The sequence below is a fragment of the Carcharhinus amblyrhynchos genome, chromosome 6 (assembly GCF_965287045.1).
Source record: "Carcharhinus amblyrhynchos chromosome 6, sCarAmb.v2.hapA, whole genome shotgun sequence".
Classification (NCBI taxonomy): domain Eukaryota; kingdom Metazoa; phylum Chordata; class Chondrichthyes; order Carcharhiniformes; family Carcharhinidae; genus Carcharhinus; species Carcharhinus amblyrhynchos.
The window spans coordinates 124,685,985-124,704,478 of NC_137329.1; the positions used below are offsets into that span (position 1 = coordinate 124,685,985).

The following is an 18,494-nucleotide window of genomic DNA, read 5'->3' on the forward strand; positions in this document are numbered from 1 at the left end:
CTTGAGATGGAATTGAGTTTCAGTTGAATGTTTTATCTGAAGGACTATACTGGAGTGTTATCTGAGTTTTTGTGGCCAATTCCCTGGAGTGGATCTGGAAAGTAAACCTTCTAATTTGGGACTTGCCAATTGGTTGATATTTTATCGACATGTCTCAGTGACAATTGTCTTGATTGGTTCTAATTAGGCAACAATTAGCTGGCCAAGATTGCTAAATGTTAGCCAATTAGTGACTGACTAGTGATTAACTAGTGCTACAATCCCAGTTGATGTTATAACTAGATGGGAAAACTCCCAGAATGGAACCGAGGCTCAAAAGACCAGAACTTTCACCTTACTTTTAATAAGAACATGGAAGAACAGTGCAGAGTTACAGAACCTCTAACTAATTTTAACAGCAAGGAGAAAAAAAAATTATTAATCATAAAACAATTGAATAAGGATACAATACTCCTTTACTCTCCCTTAGTTTAACAAAAAAAATTATTAATCATAAAACAATTGAATGAGGATACAATACTCCTTTACTCTCCCTTAGTTTAACAATTACACACAGGTTTTAAGATTAACATGGATTACAAATGATGTGGCGATGCCAGCGATGGACTGGGGTCGGTAAGAAGTCTCACAACACCAGGTTAAAGACCAACAGGTTTATTTGGAAGCACGAGCTTTTGGAGCAGTGCTCCCTCATCAGGTGAGTGCTCGGCGTAGCGCTCCCAAAGCTCGTGCTACCAAATAAACCTGTTGGAGTTTAATGTTACCATGGATTACAATGTACATTTTAAGATACAATGGTCTCATTGACACAAAGTTCCCTTTAAACACACAAGATGATTATGGTCAAATACATACACACTCTGCTCTGAACCCAAGTTAGTGACTATGGATTTCTACTCAGGTGATTGTCAAATGACAGTTTCCAAACACCTTTCCTAAAAATACACTTTAAAATCTTTTCTCACAATAATATGTTCCCTCAGCAGTTTGCATTCTCAGATCTAATCCAGGTTTTCCAAATGTCTGTTTTAAGCAAAGCTTCCACTCCACTTTTAACAGTGAATTCAGTCCAGGTTTCACGACAGCCGCTTTAGGGTTTTCTTGTTTTGACTGTTATACAAAGTGTTTATGATTGCTTTAAGTGTTGATTCCCAGGCTCCGGGAAAATGGCATCAAATGTTTGATTTACCTCAGAAGTCTGCTGTCCCATTTTAAATATGGTTACTGCAATTGTCTCACGAACTCAGATCACTTGGTTTACTCTTTAATTGATTCTTCTAAGCAATCCTTAGTCTCTGTTCTGTTAGCTTCAGTTGTCTTTAAGATATTTTCTGTTCCCAATTTCTTGGTTATCTGGACTGTAACTGGTTCTTTTGATCATCTACCTCTTTGCGTCTCCCTTATTCTGTCCAATCTTTCTTCTGGCAGAGCTGAGAGATGTTCACTCCCTGGTGTCCTATCTCCAACTGTAATATATCCAGATGACATTAAAACTTAAAAGTTTTCCTACCATACAAGGATTTCCAGTTGCTAAGCAACTACTGCTACTATTATTCATTCCTCATGCTGTAACCCTCTCTAAGCATAACAGAAATACAGTTGTAATTGAAACCAACCCCAAGACATAGAAATACCTTTGTCCCAGCATGAATCTAGCTATAGATTTACTCTTGCAGGTAGAGAAACATTAAATTAAGCACACTTAAAAATTATAACTTGTTTTTAATGATGACCAAAATAAATATAAATCCCTTTAAACTACCTCTGTTTTCTTAACATTGATAAGACTAATTCACTGTTCAGTGTCAGTGCAGAGCACCCACATTTTCAGAGTTCACAACTGTCATCAAGGTCTCAGACAGGAAGGTGTAGAAGATTGTGTAGCTTTATTTGAAGATAATGTGTGGAAGCTCATTGGCATAACATTCCTCCTATAACCAATCATGTCAAAGCTGAAGCAACTGCCTGCTCATCTTCCAGCTGTTTGTGGGGTCTTGCTATGCACAAAATTGCTGTCATTTTACCTACATCAAACCAGCTGAGAATGATCTCACTGTAGGTGAAGAACTTTGTTTTCGCCAGCCAGTCTTCCCGTTTAGGACCCTAACCACATAGAATTAAAACCTTCTCGGAGGAACAGGAGGAGGCCAATCAGCCCCTCAGGCATGTTCTATCATTCATTTACACCATGACTGGTCTGCATCTCCACTCCATTTACTCTCCCAGTTTCTCTTAACCCTCGACAAAAGCCTAGCTACCTTAGTTTTGAAACTGACTCTAATTTTGTCCTGGCACTTTTTTTAATCTCTAATTTTTACTCTGTCGCCTTATTCCCATTTTGAATAAATCAAATAACCAATTATCTGCTCCCTTACTCTGGATTTGTGCCATCAAAGGAAATAGTTTATCTCTATCTACCTCGATCATAATGAACGGTGGGACAGGCTCGCAGGGCTGAATGGCCCCCTCCTGTTTCTAGTTTCTATGTTTCGATGTTTACCCCCCTGAACTCTTTAATCTTTTGTTTTTTCCCAAGCTGGCACCGGTTCGAGGCAACTTCTTGTGAGCTGCACCCAGCATTCCTTCTAATTCTACCTTTTACTCTCAGTCTCTGCTTCTAAAACTTCACTCTAACTCCCTTAAACTTCCTCATTAAGTTGATCTTTCTCTACACCCTACCATTGACTGGAACACTACATCCTGCGCTCTCTCCTTTCCTTCTCTATGAATGGTATGCTTTGTCTGTACAGTGCACAAGAAACAACACTTTTCACCGTGTGTTAATACATGTGACAATAATAAATCAAATCAAATCTTAAACACTTCAATTAATCATTACTTCTGTACTTTGCAAACTGGCTGTAATATTTAACTCTCTGAGCGTGCTATATTTCTGGTGAATCTGTGTTGCACTCTCCTTGCAGCTAATATATCCTTCCTGACACGATGTTGCTCAATTTATTTAATCAGTTTTCATTCTGCCGAACACAGATTTATTTTCCTACTTTTTTTGTTTCAAACACAGCAAACGAGTGGATTCTGTCCAACCCTGAGCTAACCGATAAAACCAAATACACGATCAACGACCTCCCAACTGGGGAGAAAATCTACGTGAGGGTAAAGGCGGTGAACGTGGCTGGAGAAAGCCGCCCCATCTGTTTGACAACAGCCATTATCATCAAAGAGGTTGTGGGTGAGCAGCTCTTTCTGTCTGTCTATCAGTCAACGACCTTTGTCTAAGCTTGGGGCCAACACCCAAGGGTGAACCCAACCTCCAGTGAGGAGGAGGTTCCATGCAGTGAGGTTTCCTGGGCTGGGGGAACCTGACCAGTATCTTCTGGTGTCGCTGTGGCTGCTGGAGGTGTGAACCAGCAGTCACTGAGCTTGGAAGGGGATGATCATGCTATATGTCTTAGTCTGTGGAGGTGATATTGCATATCTCTGAGAGGATATTTAGATATCCATATATGTACATTTATATGAATTTTTCTCATTTTCCAAGAGTGTTTGTGTATGTCTGTCTTCATGCATGTGTTGTGCCTGTGTGTACGTGTTTGCTTTTGTGTTTTGTATGTGTGTCTGTAGGTACAGTGGTTAACAGCCTCACAGTGACAGGGACCCGGGTTCAAATTTGGGTGACTGTGTGGCGTTCGCACGTTCTCCCCGTGTCTGCGTAGGTTTCCTCCCACACTCCAAAGATGTGCAGTTCAGGTGCATTGGCCATTGTAAGTGTGTAGGTTAGGCCTGGGTAAGATGCTCTTTCGGAGACTTAGTGCGGACTCAATGGGTCAAATGGCCTCCTTCTGCAATTTAGGGATTCTATGATGTGTGCATGTGTACATGAGTGTGCGTGTGTGTGTATGTGCGTGTGCATCTGTGCATGTGTGCACATGTGTGTTGCATGTGTGTGTGCATATATGTGCATACATGTTGTGCATATGTGCACACGTGTGCCTGTGTGTATGTGCATGTGTGTGCATCTGTGTGTGTACGCATGTGTGTTGCATGTGTGTGTGCATATATGTGCAAACATGTTGTGCATATGTGCACACGTGTGCCTGTGTGTATGTGCATGTGTGTGCATCTGTGCGTGTGTACGCATGCATGTGTGCACGTGTGTACATGTGTGCGTGTGGTGTGTGTGTGGTATGTGTGCATGTGTTCCTCACACACACATGTTATAAGTTGCTAATTTCTCAATCATCTATCTGTTTCAGAACCCCCGAAGATCCGTCTCCCACGGCAATTGAAACAAACTTACATTCGCAAAGTTGGCGAGTCACTCAATCTCATGATTCCTTTCCAGGTGGGGAACGATATCCCTGATGATTGATCTGAGTTCTTATTGTCACATGTACTGGAATATACTGAAAAGTATTGTTTCTTGCACGCTATACAGACAAAGCATACCATTCATAGCGTACATAGGGGAGAGTGCAGATTGTAGTGTTACAGTCATAGCGAGGGTGTAGAGAAAGATCAACTTAATGCGAGGTAGATCCATTCGACAGTCTGATGGATGGCAGCAGGGAAGAAGCAGTTCTTGAGTTGGTTGGTATGTGACCTCGGAATTTTGTATCTTTTCCCCGACGGAAGAAGGTGGAAGAGAGAATGTCCGGGGTGCGTGGAGAGCTTGATTATTCTGGCTGCTTTGCCGAGGCAGCAGGAAATGTAGACAGAGTCAATGGATGGGAGGCTGGTTTGTGTGATGGATTGAGCTACATTCATGATCTTTTGTAGTTCCTTGCGGTCTTGGGCAGAGCAGGAGTCCTTACCAAACTGTGATACAACCAGAAAGAATGCTTTCTATGGTACATCTGTAAAAGTTAGTGAGAGTCGTAGCTGACATGCCAAATTTCCTTAGCCGTTTGAGAGGAGCTGTTTGGAGGAGGGTAGGGGAGTTCTCCCCAGTATCTTGGGTAAGATGTTCTCTCTCAGCTACAGAGGTACATATCTGCATATCAAATTGAAAGTTAACCATGTGGCCACACGCAACCAAATTCTTCTTTGAAATGCAACTGTGCAATAGTCTTAAAGTTCCACACAGTCCAACAAATAAACTAAAATTTAGCCCTGGCTAAAATTTATCCGTCAGCCAATATCACAGGAAACGGATATCTAGTTATTGCTGTTTATGGGATCTTGCTAAGTGTAGATTGGCAGCGAAGTTTCCTGCATTACAACATTGCAGACGTACTTCATGAAGAGCTGGCCCTGAGCTTTAAAAAGCCTCAAGTTCCTGCTTTTTGTGTTATGACCTTCCAGCAGTCACATCAGGCAGGAGTTAATCCCATCCATCGCTGTCCAATGGATGATGAATCAGGGTTGGATAATGCATGGTTATGACCATTAACCTTTCTCTTTACCAGGGCAAACCCAGGCCAAAGGTCATCTGGACAAAGGATGGAGAACCTTTGGACACAAATACAGTCAACATTCGCAACACTGACACCGACACAGTGCTGTTCATCCGCAAGACGGAACGCAAACACTCGGGCAATTACGAGCTGACAGTCCAGGTGGAGAAGCTTCAGGACAAAGCCACAATAATCATTCAAATTGTTGGTACGTTCACTGTCAGTTAGAACGAGGCACAGCCAGGCAAAGCTGACCAATGGAAACGAAATGGCAGGGTTGTGAGAGAGGGATTAAGGGTTAGGGGGAGAGGGCGGGAAAGTGGAACTGAGCCACGACAGATCAGCCATGATCTTATTGAATGGCGGGGCAGGCTCGAAGGACTAGATGGCCTACTCCTGCTCCTATTTCTTATGTTCTTATGTTTCTTATGTTCAAATGATTGAGTTTGGGGTAGCAATATTAATGCTACCGGAAGCTCATGTCCTGGTTTCTCTGGACCTCTTGTGGCCCAGTATTCAATGCATTGCTGCTCCAGCTTTTGTTTCAGTGGGAACCATTGCTGCTTCCCAATCAGAAGCCCCCAGCTTGCTTCTCTCCTGATGGGACCACTCTGATGTTGGGGGTGATTCCCCCAAAACAATTCAAAGTGTCAAAAGTGCTTAAGAACTGAAATAAATTCCATTTTTTTTTTCCAGCGGGATTTTCCAAACGAATTTCCCACACTCTGCGCACTGCAGAGTGCACGAGAAAAATCAGTGGGCGGGGACTATTCCCACTGGGGAAGCCGGCAGCGTAGCGCTGAGTGGGCCATTGCGCATGTGCCAATGTCTCAGCGCCGCAATCGGCACTTACGCAATAGCCCCACACTGCCAGCCTCCCGATCGCTGGCCAGCTTGATCACAGGCCAGCGTCACGACCCTCACATCACTGCCCCTCTGACCCCCCCACGCAACGTCCCAGTCACTGGCCTCCAGAATGTGTTTGGGCCAGCCTCGACCACCCCCTCCCCAATTTCCCCAACACCAGTAGACCTGACTCCACCCTTGTTAGGCCAACCCCTCTCCCCTCATCCTAACGTCCAACCCCAATCGCTGGCCTCCCTATCTCTGTCACTGCCGAGTGCAGAGTGGCAGCAGGAACCCCATGCCCACCGATGGCCTCCCCTCACCCCCCACAAGAGGTCCTGCTCCCTTGGCATTGCCCTATGCCTGGTGGACAGTGCTAAGGTGCCCCCTGGGCATTGGCACTTTGCCCTTTGGGCAGTGCTAGGAGGCCAGGCTGGCAATGCCAAGCTGGCAATGCCTCCCTTACTCCCAAATTTCTGGGGAGCCTTCAGTCCAGCGGGATCAGGCTGCCAGCTCCCCGCTACTGTAAACCCCACTGGAGTGTACCGCTCCTGGTGAGGGTGGAGACTATAGCGGGCCTGAGACTGAAGTCTCCTGGTCCACTAATTGAAATAGATTCAAGTTAGGATCTAAACAAATTATGCAATTCTAAGTCGATCTCTGGTGCGGTGCTGATGGCACCGGATATCCAGCTATCAGGGACTCGCGGAAGCCTTGGTGCCAACTAAATGGCCTCCCCTAGAGCTTCCCGGCCTGCTGCATAGTGTGCTGGGAGAATTGCCCCCATTATCTGCGAGGGTGTCCCAACTTGAAACATTGGTCTGTGGTGGTGTATAGTTTGCTTTTGGAATGTGTGAGGAGTCACGTGAAACTCCCAGTGAGAATAACCAGCCCAGTCATTGTGTAACAATAACTAAAGACTATTTATTAAATTAGAGAAGAGCCAGAGAGTGGTTGTAGAGAGTTTGTTTTTCAAACTGGAGGCCTGTGACCAGCGGTGTGCCTCAGGGATCAGTGCTGGGCCCATTGTTATTTGTCATTTATATTAATGATTTGGATAGAATATAGGTATGGTTAGTAAGTTTGCAGATGACCGCAAGATTTGTGGTACAGTGGACAGTGAGGAAGGTTATCTAGGATTGCAACAGGATCTTGATCAATTGGGCCAGTGGGCTAATGAATGGCAGATGGAGTTTAATTTAGACAAATGCGAGGTGATGCATTTTGGTAAATTGAACCAGGGCAGGACTTACTCAGTTAATGGTGGGGCACTGGGGAAAGTTACAGAACAAAGAGATCTAGGGGTAATGTTCATAGCTGTTTGAAAGTGGAGTCACAGGTGGACAGAGTGGTGAAGAAGGCATTCGGCATGCTTGGTTTCATCAGTCAGAACATTGAATACAGGAGTTGGAATGTCTTGTTGAAGTTGTACAAGACGTTGGTAAGGCCACACTTGGAATACTGTGTACAGTTCTGGTCACCCTATTATAGAAAGGATATTATTAAACTGGAAAGAGTGCAGAGAAGATTTACTAGGATGCCACTGGGACTTGATGGTTTGAGTTATAAGGAGAAACTGGATAGACTGGGACTTTTTCTCTGGAGCGTAGGAGGCTGAGGGGTGATCTTATAGAGGTCTATAAGATAATGAGGGCATAGATCAGCTAGATAGTCAATATCTTTTCACAAAGGTAAAGGAGTCTAAAACTAGAGGACATAGGTTTAAGATGAGAGGGGGGAGATACAAAAGGATCCAGAGGGGCAATTTTTTCACACAGAGGGTGGTGAGTGTCTGGAACAAGCTGCCAGAGGTAGTAGTAGAGGTGGATACAATTTTATCTTTTAAAAAGCATTTAGACAGTTACATGGGTATGATGGGTATAGAGGGATATGGGCCAAATGCGGGCAATTGGGATTAGTTTAGGGGTTCAAAAAAAAGGGCAGCATGGACAAGTTGGGCTAAAGGGCCTGTTTCTATGCTGTAAACCTCTAGGACTCTAATTAAGTTGCACTAAGTACCCAGTTTATATGGAAATTACCCCTTGTTCCAAAATATATCTACAATCCCGAAATTCCTTCCCAAGCAACATGCAAATTAAATTGTAAATCAGTCAGCTCATAGTTACCCCACAACACAAGGCAGAGGATTGGGTCTGAGAAACATCTCTTCCTGGTCTAGTGAAGATATTTAAAGGTTTACAAACGTTTTACAAAGGTTTCTGTGTTGTTTGAGCTCTAAGAACCAGAGAATCCTTACAGTGCAGGAAGACGCCTCTCCAAATGAGCGTCCTACCCAGACCCTTCCTCCACCTTACCCCCGTAACCCCACATATTTACCATGGCTGATCCACCTAATCTACACATCTTTGCACACTAAGGGGCAAGGGTAATTCGACATAACATGGGCAACAGATGGTGGCCTTTCCAATGATCCCCAGTTCCTGTGGATGAATAATAAGAATATAGGGTGGGAACCCGGCTTGAGATGGATTTCGGCTTTATCTTAGATCACTGATGGCAGATAGCCTATGTCTCGGAGATCCAATGCAAGAAGTTAGAGGAAATCTCCAGGGTGGAAAAGAGCGCTTATCATTTAGTGAATTCTGATGTTTATTAATGGCTGTTATAATGAATAAGAATCACAGCTGAAAGGAGACAGGAGAATGGGAAAATTCTGGTGGAGATAATGGGGAAATGTGTGCTTATCAAAACAGAAGAGAAAAGGTTATGTTTAGTGATTTTTCCACAGAGAAACCTGGTCCACCATTGGTTGTGAAAATTGTCGAGGTTTGGTACACTAACGTAGCTTTGGAATGGTTACCACCGAAGGACAATGGGAATGCTGCTATTACAGGATACACAATTCAAAAAGCTGATAAAAAGACCATGGTAAGTGTGAAATGAGAGCTAACTCTCACTGTCTCTCACTCTTTCTCTGTCACTCTCACTCTGACTTTCTATCTATTTCTCTGTGTTTCTCTTTCTTTCTCTCTTTCTGACATACCCTGTCACTCTCTCAGTAACTCTTTCTCTCTCCCTCTATGTCACTCTCTCACTGTCACTCTGTCTCTTAGTAACTCTCTCTCTGTCCCTCTCTCTGTCTCTCTCTCTCTCCATCACCCTCTCTTTGTCGTTTTCTTGCTGTCGTTCAATCTGTGAGTCTCTTTCTCTTCTGTCTTTCTCTCTGTCTCTGTCTCTGTCTCTTTCTCTGTCCCTCTCTGTCTCTCTCTCTCTCTGTGTCTCTTCATCACTCTCTCTTTGTCACTCTCTCTCTCTCTGCCATTCAATCTGTAACTGTCTCTCTCTATCTCTCTCCCTGTCTCTTTGTCTCTCTCTCTCTCTTTCTCTCTCTCTCTCTTTCTGATTCTCTCTCTCTCTCCCTCTTTCTGATTCTCTCTCTTTCTCTCTGTCACTCTCTTTGCCACTCTCTCTCAGTCATTTATATCTGGTCGTTGTGTTGTTACTTTGAATTGGTTATAGTTCTGTTTTTGATGACATTACACAGTTCCATTGCCTTGTGTGCTTTAACTTTTAGTCATATTCTGGACATCTCCTGTCTACCTGTTCATAATATCAAAATGTTGTGTTTGTCAAACTGATTGCAATGAGATGTTAATTGTCCCCATTTCCCAGATACTTAATTAGTTTTTCAGAGACACAAAGGTTCCTCTCAACCTTTTGGAGCCTTGATAATTCTGTTACGATTGTTGTAACCTTGGAACAATCCCATTTGGGGTGTGACTGTTTTAGTGCCATCTGAGATGTATTTTGTCCTGTCTGCATGCAGTGAGTGTGGATACTACAATGCGGTCTGTTTAACTCTTTCCATCCTCTCTCTCTCCTTCTGCAACCCACACTCCCTGGGCTTTCCCTACTACAGTTCATTCATTCCCTATTACAGATGTCAAATTCTTTGAGAGAATATGTACAAGTTTCACTACAATGGTTTCAGTGAATGTGGAGAGATTGGAGAAGCTGAGATTGTTCTCCTCAGAGCAAAGAGGATTAAGGAGAAAATTAACAGAGGCATCCAAAATTATAAAGTGTTTTGACAATGTAGATGAAGTTTATTTAGTAGTGTCACAAGTTGGCTTACATTAACGCTGCAATAAAGTTACTGTGAAAATCTCCTAATCGCCACATTCCGATGCCTGTTCAGGTACACTGGGGGAGAACTTAGTACGGTCAATGCACCCTAACCAGCACGTCTTTCAGACTGTGGGAAAAAACTGGAGCACCTGGAGGAAACCCACGCAGACACAAGGAGAACATGCAGACTCCGCAGAGACAGTGACTCAAGCCAGGAGTCGAACCCGGGTCCCTGGCGCTGTGAGGCAGCAGCGCTAACCACAGTGCCACCGTTCCGTGATGGAGAGAAACTGGCCAAGGCTCTCCATCTCCCCCACTGCGGGAATCATAGTGCGTGAGTTGGAAAAATCAGCAGACAGTTTCAAGGTCCATTGAGCTCAGATGGGAATTTCCAGTCTTGGGACGGGCGCGGGCAGCCGGAGAATCCCGCCCACTGTTTCCCGTACCAAGAGAGTCGACAACCAGGGGACATGGGTTAAAATATTGTCAGATATATACAGGGTAAATCAGAAAGAAAATGACCCAGCAATTATAGTAATCTGGAATCTGACAAATGAAAAGGAAACAGATTCAATGGTAACTTTCAAAAGGGAATTAGATGAATGTTGAAATGAAGGATAAAGGACAATGGGGATAGAACCATACTGGGATTAATTGGACAGACCTTGCAAAGAGCCAGCATAGGTACGATGGATCGAATGGTCTGCTTTAATGCTGCACCATTCTATGATTCTAGACTGGTATCAGTGAGCTGAGCCCTGCTTTGGCACGTTCTTCTACATGGAGGTTTACTGAGTCCAAAGCATTACTGCCGGGTATGATTCCCGGTTTGGATCACTGTCTGTATGGAGTTTGCACGTTCTCCCCGTCTGCCTAGGTTTCCTCGTGGTGTTCCAGGTTCCTCCCACCCTCCAAAGATGTGCAGGTTAGTTGGATTGGCCATGCTAAATTGTCCCTGGATATGTAGGTTAGAAGGATTAGCTGGTTAAGTGTGTGCAGTTGCGGGGATAGGGCTTGGGGTGGGATTATTGTTGGTGCAGACTCGATGGGCCGAATGGCCTCCTTGTGTAAAGATTCTATAATCCTATGACAGACAAACCAACACCGTGTTTCAATGTTGTGATAATTCCTTCCCCTCTCTAGGATTGGTACACAGTGATCGAACACTATCACAGAACCAACTGCGTCATACCTGACCTCATCATCGGAAACGAGTATTACTTCCGTGTCTATTCCGAGAATATGTGTGGACTGAGTGACGAAGGCACAGTAACAAAGAACAGCGCCCTGATTCAGAAGGAGGGTCTGTTTCAATGCTCTCGTACCGTGATTTATTTCCTCATCATTTTGTTAAAGGGATTGCTCTGGGCATGAAGATTTTATCCCTCCCAAATCCCCGACCCATCCAGAGAGGTTCTCTCCTGGGAAAAGCAGTTCACAAAAGCTACCCAGAGTCTGCCTTTTATTAATCAATCACTTGACAGATAGAATTTCCCATCATAATCATTTGTCCATTCTGTACTTACGTTGACAAATCACCAATCTCATTTATTGTTAAGTCTCTACACAAGTTGCAGTGTAGGGACAGTAGGATATCCCTGGCCATTGCTGGAGGATTTCCTCAGGGTTGTGTCTGGGGCCCACCTTCAGCTGCTTCATCAATGTATTTCCTTGTTTATTGATTGATTGTCACAAGTAGGCTTACATTAACACTGCAACAAAGTTACTGTGAAAATGCCCTAGTTGCCACACTCCAGCCTCTGTTCGGGTACACTGAGGGAGAATTTAGGATGGCCAATGCACCCTAACCAGCGCGCCTTTTGGACTGTGGGAGGAAACTGGAGCACTCAGGAGAAACCTACGCAGGCACGGGGAGACCATGCTTACTCCGCACAGACAGTGACCCAAACCGGGAATCGAACCAGCCTCCCTGGTGCCGTGAAGCAGCAGTGCTAACCACTGTGTCACTGTGCTTTCCGACATAATGTCAGAAATGGGGATCTTTGCAGATGACTGCGGAATGTTCAGCACCATTCGCAACTCCTCAAATACTGAAACAGTCCATGTTCAAATGCAACAAATCCTGGATAATATCCAGGTTTGGGCTGGCAAATAATCTTCACATAGAAACATGGAAGGTAGGAGCAGGAGGAGGCCATTTGGCCCTTCGAGCCTGCTCTGCCATTCGTTACGTGCATGGCTGACCATCCAACTCAGTAGCTTAATCCTGCTTTTCCACCATAACCTTTGATCCCATTCACCTCAAGTGTTTTACCATCAGTGAATCCTCCACTACCCATACCTTGGGTTTACCATTGAGTGGAAACTGAACTGGACTGGCCATATAAATACTGTGGCTCCAAGAACAGGTCTGAGGCTGGAATTCTGCAGTAAGTAACTCACCTTCTGACCTCCCAAAGCCTGTCCACTGTCTACAAGGTACAAGTCAGGAGTGGGATGGAATTCTCCATACTTGTCTGGATGGGTGCAGCTCCAACAGGCCAAGAAGCTCGACACCATCCAGGACAAAGTGGCCCTTAATTGCCACCCCATCCGCCACCTTGAAAATTGATGCCTTCACTACTGGCGCACAGTGGCAGCCGGGTGTACCACCTACAAGATTCACTGCAGCACCTCACCAAGGTTCCTTTAACATCACCCCACCCCCAAACCCATAACCTCAACTAGAAGGAGAAGGGCAGCAGATACATGGGAACGCCATCAACCAGAGCAGTGGTTCCCAATCCATGTGCCATGGTCAGGTAGTGTGCACCCAAGTGTGTCACGAGAAAAGACTCAAACCAGCAAAAAATAGTTTCTCTCTGCTGACACTTATGGGTCCTTTTCTTATTTTAAACACTGATTAGATCATCCCTTAACTTTCTGAATGCAAGAGGAATCTAACCATCTTTATGCATGCTGTCCTCATAATTTCCCCTCTTTATCCCTGATATTATTCAGGTGATTCTGTATGGCACTCCCTCCAGGGCCAATATACCCTCATAATGTCCAATGCCCAAAGCCGATCACTTCAGATGGGATCTAACCATTTGATTCTGATGAATCTTTACTTTGGTAACCCAGTGTAGCGCCAAAGTGTAAAAACCCACATGCCATCACATGAGGAATACCGGTTTGCAAATATTTCTGCTCACTAAACTGTGCCATTTGGATATTGCGGAGTATCTTATTGTTGTACGATGTTACTTACTATGGATTGGCAACCGTTGCCACAGTACCTTTCTTCAGGCCCCAGTGCCTAAATGTACTTCCCTGTGCTGGTTAAATCAGACGCAGAGAACAGCATATCTGATCTGAGCACTCAATATCTCTAATGCCTCTAGATTGAACCATTTCTCAAGACTGTTATCTCCTTTTCCTTCCTCTCCAAACATCTCCAAAATGTGCTGCCCTCTCAGTCCTGTTCCCCCTTTAACCCCTTGCGTTCACTAACCTGCATTTGTTCTCTGTCTGTCAACACTCCAAATGGTTAAAATTCACATCCTTGTTTTCAGGTAACTCCACACCCACTCCCTAGCTCTGGAATCTGCTCCAGCCCTCAACTCCCTGGGATCTCTGCATTCCTCCATATCTGGTCCCTTGCACATTCCCAATTCCCATCACTCCACCATTAGCAGCCGTGCCTTCAGCTGCCTGGATCTTAGAACATTAGTTAGGCCGTACTTGGAATATAGTGCCCAATTCTGGTTGCCGCACTACCAGAAGGATGTGGAGGCTTTGGAGAGGGTACAGAAAAGATTTACCAGGATGTTGCTTGGTATGGAGGGCATTAGCTATGAGGAGAGGTTGGAGAAACTTGGTTTGTTCTCACTGGAATGATGGAGGTTGAGGAGTGACCTGATAGTAGTCTACAAGATTATGGGGGGCATGGACAGAGTGGATAATCAGAAGCTTTTTTCCAGGGTGGAAGGGTCAATTTTGACGAGGGGGCACAGGTTTAAGGTGCGAGGGGCAAGATTTAAAGGAGATGTACGAGGCAAGTTTTTTACACAGAGGGTGGTGGGTGCCTGGAACTCGCTGCCGGGGAAGGCAGTGGAAGCCGATATGATAGCGACTTTTAAGGGGAGTGTGGACAAATACATGAATAGGATGAGAATAGAGGGATATGATCCCCGGAAGGGCAGGGGGTTGTAGTTCAGCAGGCTTGGAAGGCCAAAGGGCCTGTTCCTGTGCTGTAATGTTCTTTGTTCTTTGTATCCGGAACTCTGGGACTCCCTCCCTGAACCTCTCCAGGTCTCCACCTCACTTTTCCTTCCTCAAGACTCTCCTTATGACCTACCTCATTGACCAAGCTTTTGGTCAGAGCTCCTTCTGAGGCCCAGTGTCAAATTTCCGTTTGAACGCAGCTCCTGTGAAGGGTATAGAGGTGCGATGTAAATGCCAGTTGTTGCTGTACTGTCACTGAACTTTGACCCGGAGCTCCGATGGGTGGCATTTGTAATTGTTGTTCTCTCTTGTAGGTTTGGCATTAAAACCGCCCAAGTACAATGACTTTGATTTTCAGGAGGTGCCAAAGTTTACACATCCTCTCATCAACACGGTCGCTGTCGCTGGGTACAACGCAACCTTGAACTGCAGCGTGAGGGGTAATCCCAAGGTACTGACACAATCTTTTCACACTGGAAAAAATCCCTTTGATGTTATATTGTTCTAACTATTATTGTGCAATATAATCCATCTTTGCTCAATAGTAATCGTGTTTTCAGCCTTCCCTTGCAACAATTTTGACCGTTTGCAAAAGCTTCCTGCATTTGAATATTTTCAATAACTTGTTGAATTTATTCATGAGATGTGAACATCACTGGCTTGCTAGGCCATTTCAGAGGGCATTTTTAACAGTGGGTGGGTTTGGAATCACATGTAGGCCAGATCAGGTAAGAATAGTGGGTTTCCTCCCCTAAAGGACGTTAGTGAACCAGATGGTTTTAACCATAATCGACCCTGGTTTCAAGGTCATCGTTAGACTTGTAATTCCAGATATTTATTGAATTCAAATTTCAGCATCTGCCACGGTGGGATTCGAACCCGAGTCCCCAAAGAATTACCCTGGGTCCCTGGATTACTAGTCCAATGACAATGCCACAACGCCACCGTCTCACATTGATTCATTACAAAGTCTTACTCTACCAGACTCACCGTGAGATGAGGACCACCTTCCCAGTACCCTGGGGCCAATATCGCAGAGAAATACAAATGGGCCCAGATCTAATATTGAAAATGACTGTAAGACAGTAAGTGTGGCACGGGTGTTCTAGTGGTTAGCACTGCTGCCTCCCAGCAGCAGGGACCTGGGTTCAATTCTGGCTTTGGGTGACTATCTGTGTGGAATTCTCCCTGTATCTGCATGGGTTTCCTCTGGGTGCTCAGATTTCCTCCCACATTCCAAAGATTACATGGATTGGCCATGCTAAATTGCTCCTTGGTATCCAAAGATATGTAGGTTAGGGGGATTAGCGGGGTATATACATGGGGTTACAGGGATAGGCCCTGAGTAAGATACTGTGTTGGCCAGTCAGTGCAGACTTGCCAAGTGGTCCCCTGCATTGTTGAGATTCTAAGTGCTTTACACTTCATTCTGTCTGCTCCCCAATTTAGCCCAAAATATGTTGGATGAAGAACAGGATGATCATTGAGAATGACCCACGATATCGGATGTTCTCCAACCAAGGAGTCTGTACTCTGGAAATTCGCAAACCCAGTCCGTACGATGGTGGGCTGTACAGCTGTAAAGCAATTAATGATCTGGGCGAGGACGAGGTGGAGTGTAAAATGGAAGTCAAAGGTAAGGTCATCGGGACACCAGCTTGGACACTGGCTGCCTTTGAGAAAATTAAATTATTTTGCCTAACTTTTACCTTTCACAGTGTGACGTTACAATTGGGTGATATTAGCAAATGGCAGGCAGGGTAGCTGTACAAAATGCTGCTCCAATGGGGAGCGTGGCTTATAGGGAACTCCCCTTTATTGGCCCTCTCCGTTCTGCATCATTCTGTCCACTATTTTAATCCAGGTGGTTCCCTGAACATTTTGAAAGCTGTCAGCAGCAGTACCAGTTTAGCCAGCACCCTAACACCGTCTAATTCCCTCAGTCACGCTGCGCTTAGATCATTACTACTCGTTTTGACTTATAAGCTAAAATAAGTATGACCTCCACATTGTTGTAATCCTTTCCAGTGGCATATGTGGACTTCAGTCATCCAAAAGATGTCACAGAACCTTAATACAGCCAGTGACTAAATCATTGACTGGATAAAGAACCATTCCAGAAGGTAAAGAAGTCAGTGCAGACTACTTGAGACTTTGATCTGCCGGGCATTACAGGATGGTGGAAATTTATTTATTTTTATTTGTGTCACAAGTAGGCTTACATTTACACTGCAATGAAGTTACTGTGAAAATCCCCTAGTTGCCACATCTGTTCGGGTTACACTGAGGGAGAATTTAGCACGGCCAAGGCTCCCTAATCAGTACGTCTTTCAGTCCGTGGGAGGAAACCGGAGCACCCGGAAGAAACCCACGCAGACACGGGGAGAACGTGCAGACTCCGCACAGACAGAGGCCCAAGCCAGGAATCGAACCTGGGTCCCTGGCGCCGTGAAGCAGCAATGCTAACCACTGTGCCACCGTGCCGCCCATGAGGCTGAGGGGATCAGGTGAAGATTTCAGAACTGGGGTTGATAGAGTTTTATAGACTCCGTGTTGTGGAACCAAAGCAGATCAAAGAAGTTGGAATGTATTTCAGCCAGGATCTAATCCAATGACGGAGATAACTTGAGGCGTTCATTCCCCAATGTAACATTTCATCTCCCCTTTTTACATCCATGACAACTTTCCAAGTAAAATTAGATAAGTCAAGGAAATAGACCTCCAGCCCCCGTTCAACCTCTCACCTCAGTCAGCCCAATCTGTGCTAATTCGAGGCAATGCTGTCTATTTGGAACTGGAAGGCTCAAAAGAGCTGGGTTATCTTAAGATTGGATTTTGCAAATTAGGCTTCCAGGATTAATGTTTCTGTCAAACACCCACCCCCCCACCCTCCCCCTTTTTAATTATTTCATGGGATGTGGATGTCACTGATAGGGCCAGCATTTGCTGCCCTTGAACTGAACTCAACCATTTCAAAGGGGCAATTCGGAGTCACCCACATTGCGGTGGGTCTGGAACCACATGTAGGCCAGACCGGGTAAGGACAGCAGATTTCCTTCCCTAAAGGACATTAGTGAACCAGATGGGTCTTTCTGATAATCAATGCTGATTTTTGTCATAATCACAATTCCTGAGACAAACTTTTCAATTCCAGATTTAATTAATCAAATTCAACAGCTGCCATGATGGGATGTGAACCCCTGTCCCAGGCCCAGTGTGGGCCTTTGCATTACTAGTCCAGTGACATTACCAATACATCACCATTAACGTCTTATACCCATTAGTAGCCAGAACTCGAATTCACAAAAATCTCTCCTTTAATTTCACAACTTTAATAACTGTAATTTTGAATTAAAGAAATTGCTGCATACACAGTCATTCTACTATGAGACTGTCAGGGGAAGCAGCAAATTTCTTAAAATACAATCAATGTTACAGTGTGTACCTGTTCCAATGTTACAGTGTGTACCTGTTCCAATGTTACAGTGCATACCTGGTTCAATGTTACAATGCATGCTTGTTTCAATGTTACAGTGTATACCTGCTTCAGTGTTACAGTGCGTACCTGTTCCAATGTTACAGTGCGTACCTGGTTCAGTGTTACAGTGTGTACCTGGTTCAATGTTACAGTGCGTACCTCGTTCAGTGTTAGTGTGTACCTGCTTCAATGTTACAGTGCGTACCTGCTTCAATGTTACAATGCGTACCTGGCTCAGTGTTACAGTGTGTACCTGGTTCAATGTTACAATGCATGCTTGTTTCAATGTTACAGTGTATACCTGCTTCAGTGTTACAGTGCCTACCTGTTCCAATGTTACAGTGCGTACCTGGTTCAATGTTACAGTGCGTACCTGGTTCAGTGTTACAGTGTGTACCTGGTTCAATGTTACAGTGCGTACCTAGTTCAGTGTTAGTGTGTACCTGCTTCAATGTTACAGTGTATACCTGCTTCAATGTTACAATGCGTACCTGCTTCAATGTTACAGTGCGTACCTGGTTCAATGTTACAGTGCGTACCTGCTTCAATGTTACAAT

At 44.7% G+C, this 18,494-nt stretch overlaps 1 protein-coding gene across 12 annotated transcripts in view; it reads left to right on the plus strand.

Annotated features, from left to right (window-relative positions):
* Positions 1–18,494, plus strand: part of mybpc1 (myosin binding protein C1) — a 119,983-nt gene that overhangs the window by 86,961 nt on the left and 14,528 nt on the right. For all 12 annotated transcript variants that reach the window (XM_080191399.1, XM_080191401.1, XM_080191400.1 and 9 more), the window contains 7 exons: positions 3,026–3,193; positions 4,218–4,306; positions 5,370–5,565; positions 8,953–9,092; positions 11,436–11,595; positions 14,774–14,910; positions 15,909–16,095. In XM_080191399.1, the coding sequence (XP_080047525.1) occupies positions 3,026–3,193; positions 4,218–4,306; positions 5,370–5,565; positions 8,953–9,092; positions 11,436–11,595; positions 14,774–14,910; positions 15,909–16,095 (1,077 nt within the window). The remainder of the gene's footprint in view (positions 1–3,025; positions 3,194–4,217; positions 4,307–5,369; positions 5,566–8,952; positions 9,093–11,435; positions 11,596–14,773; positions 14,911–15,908; positions 16,096–18,494) is intronic.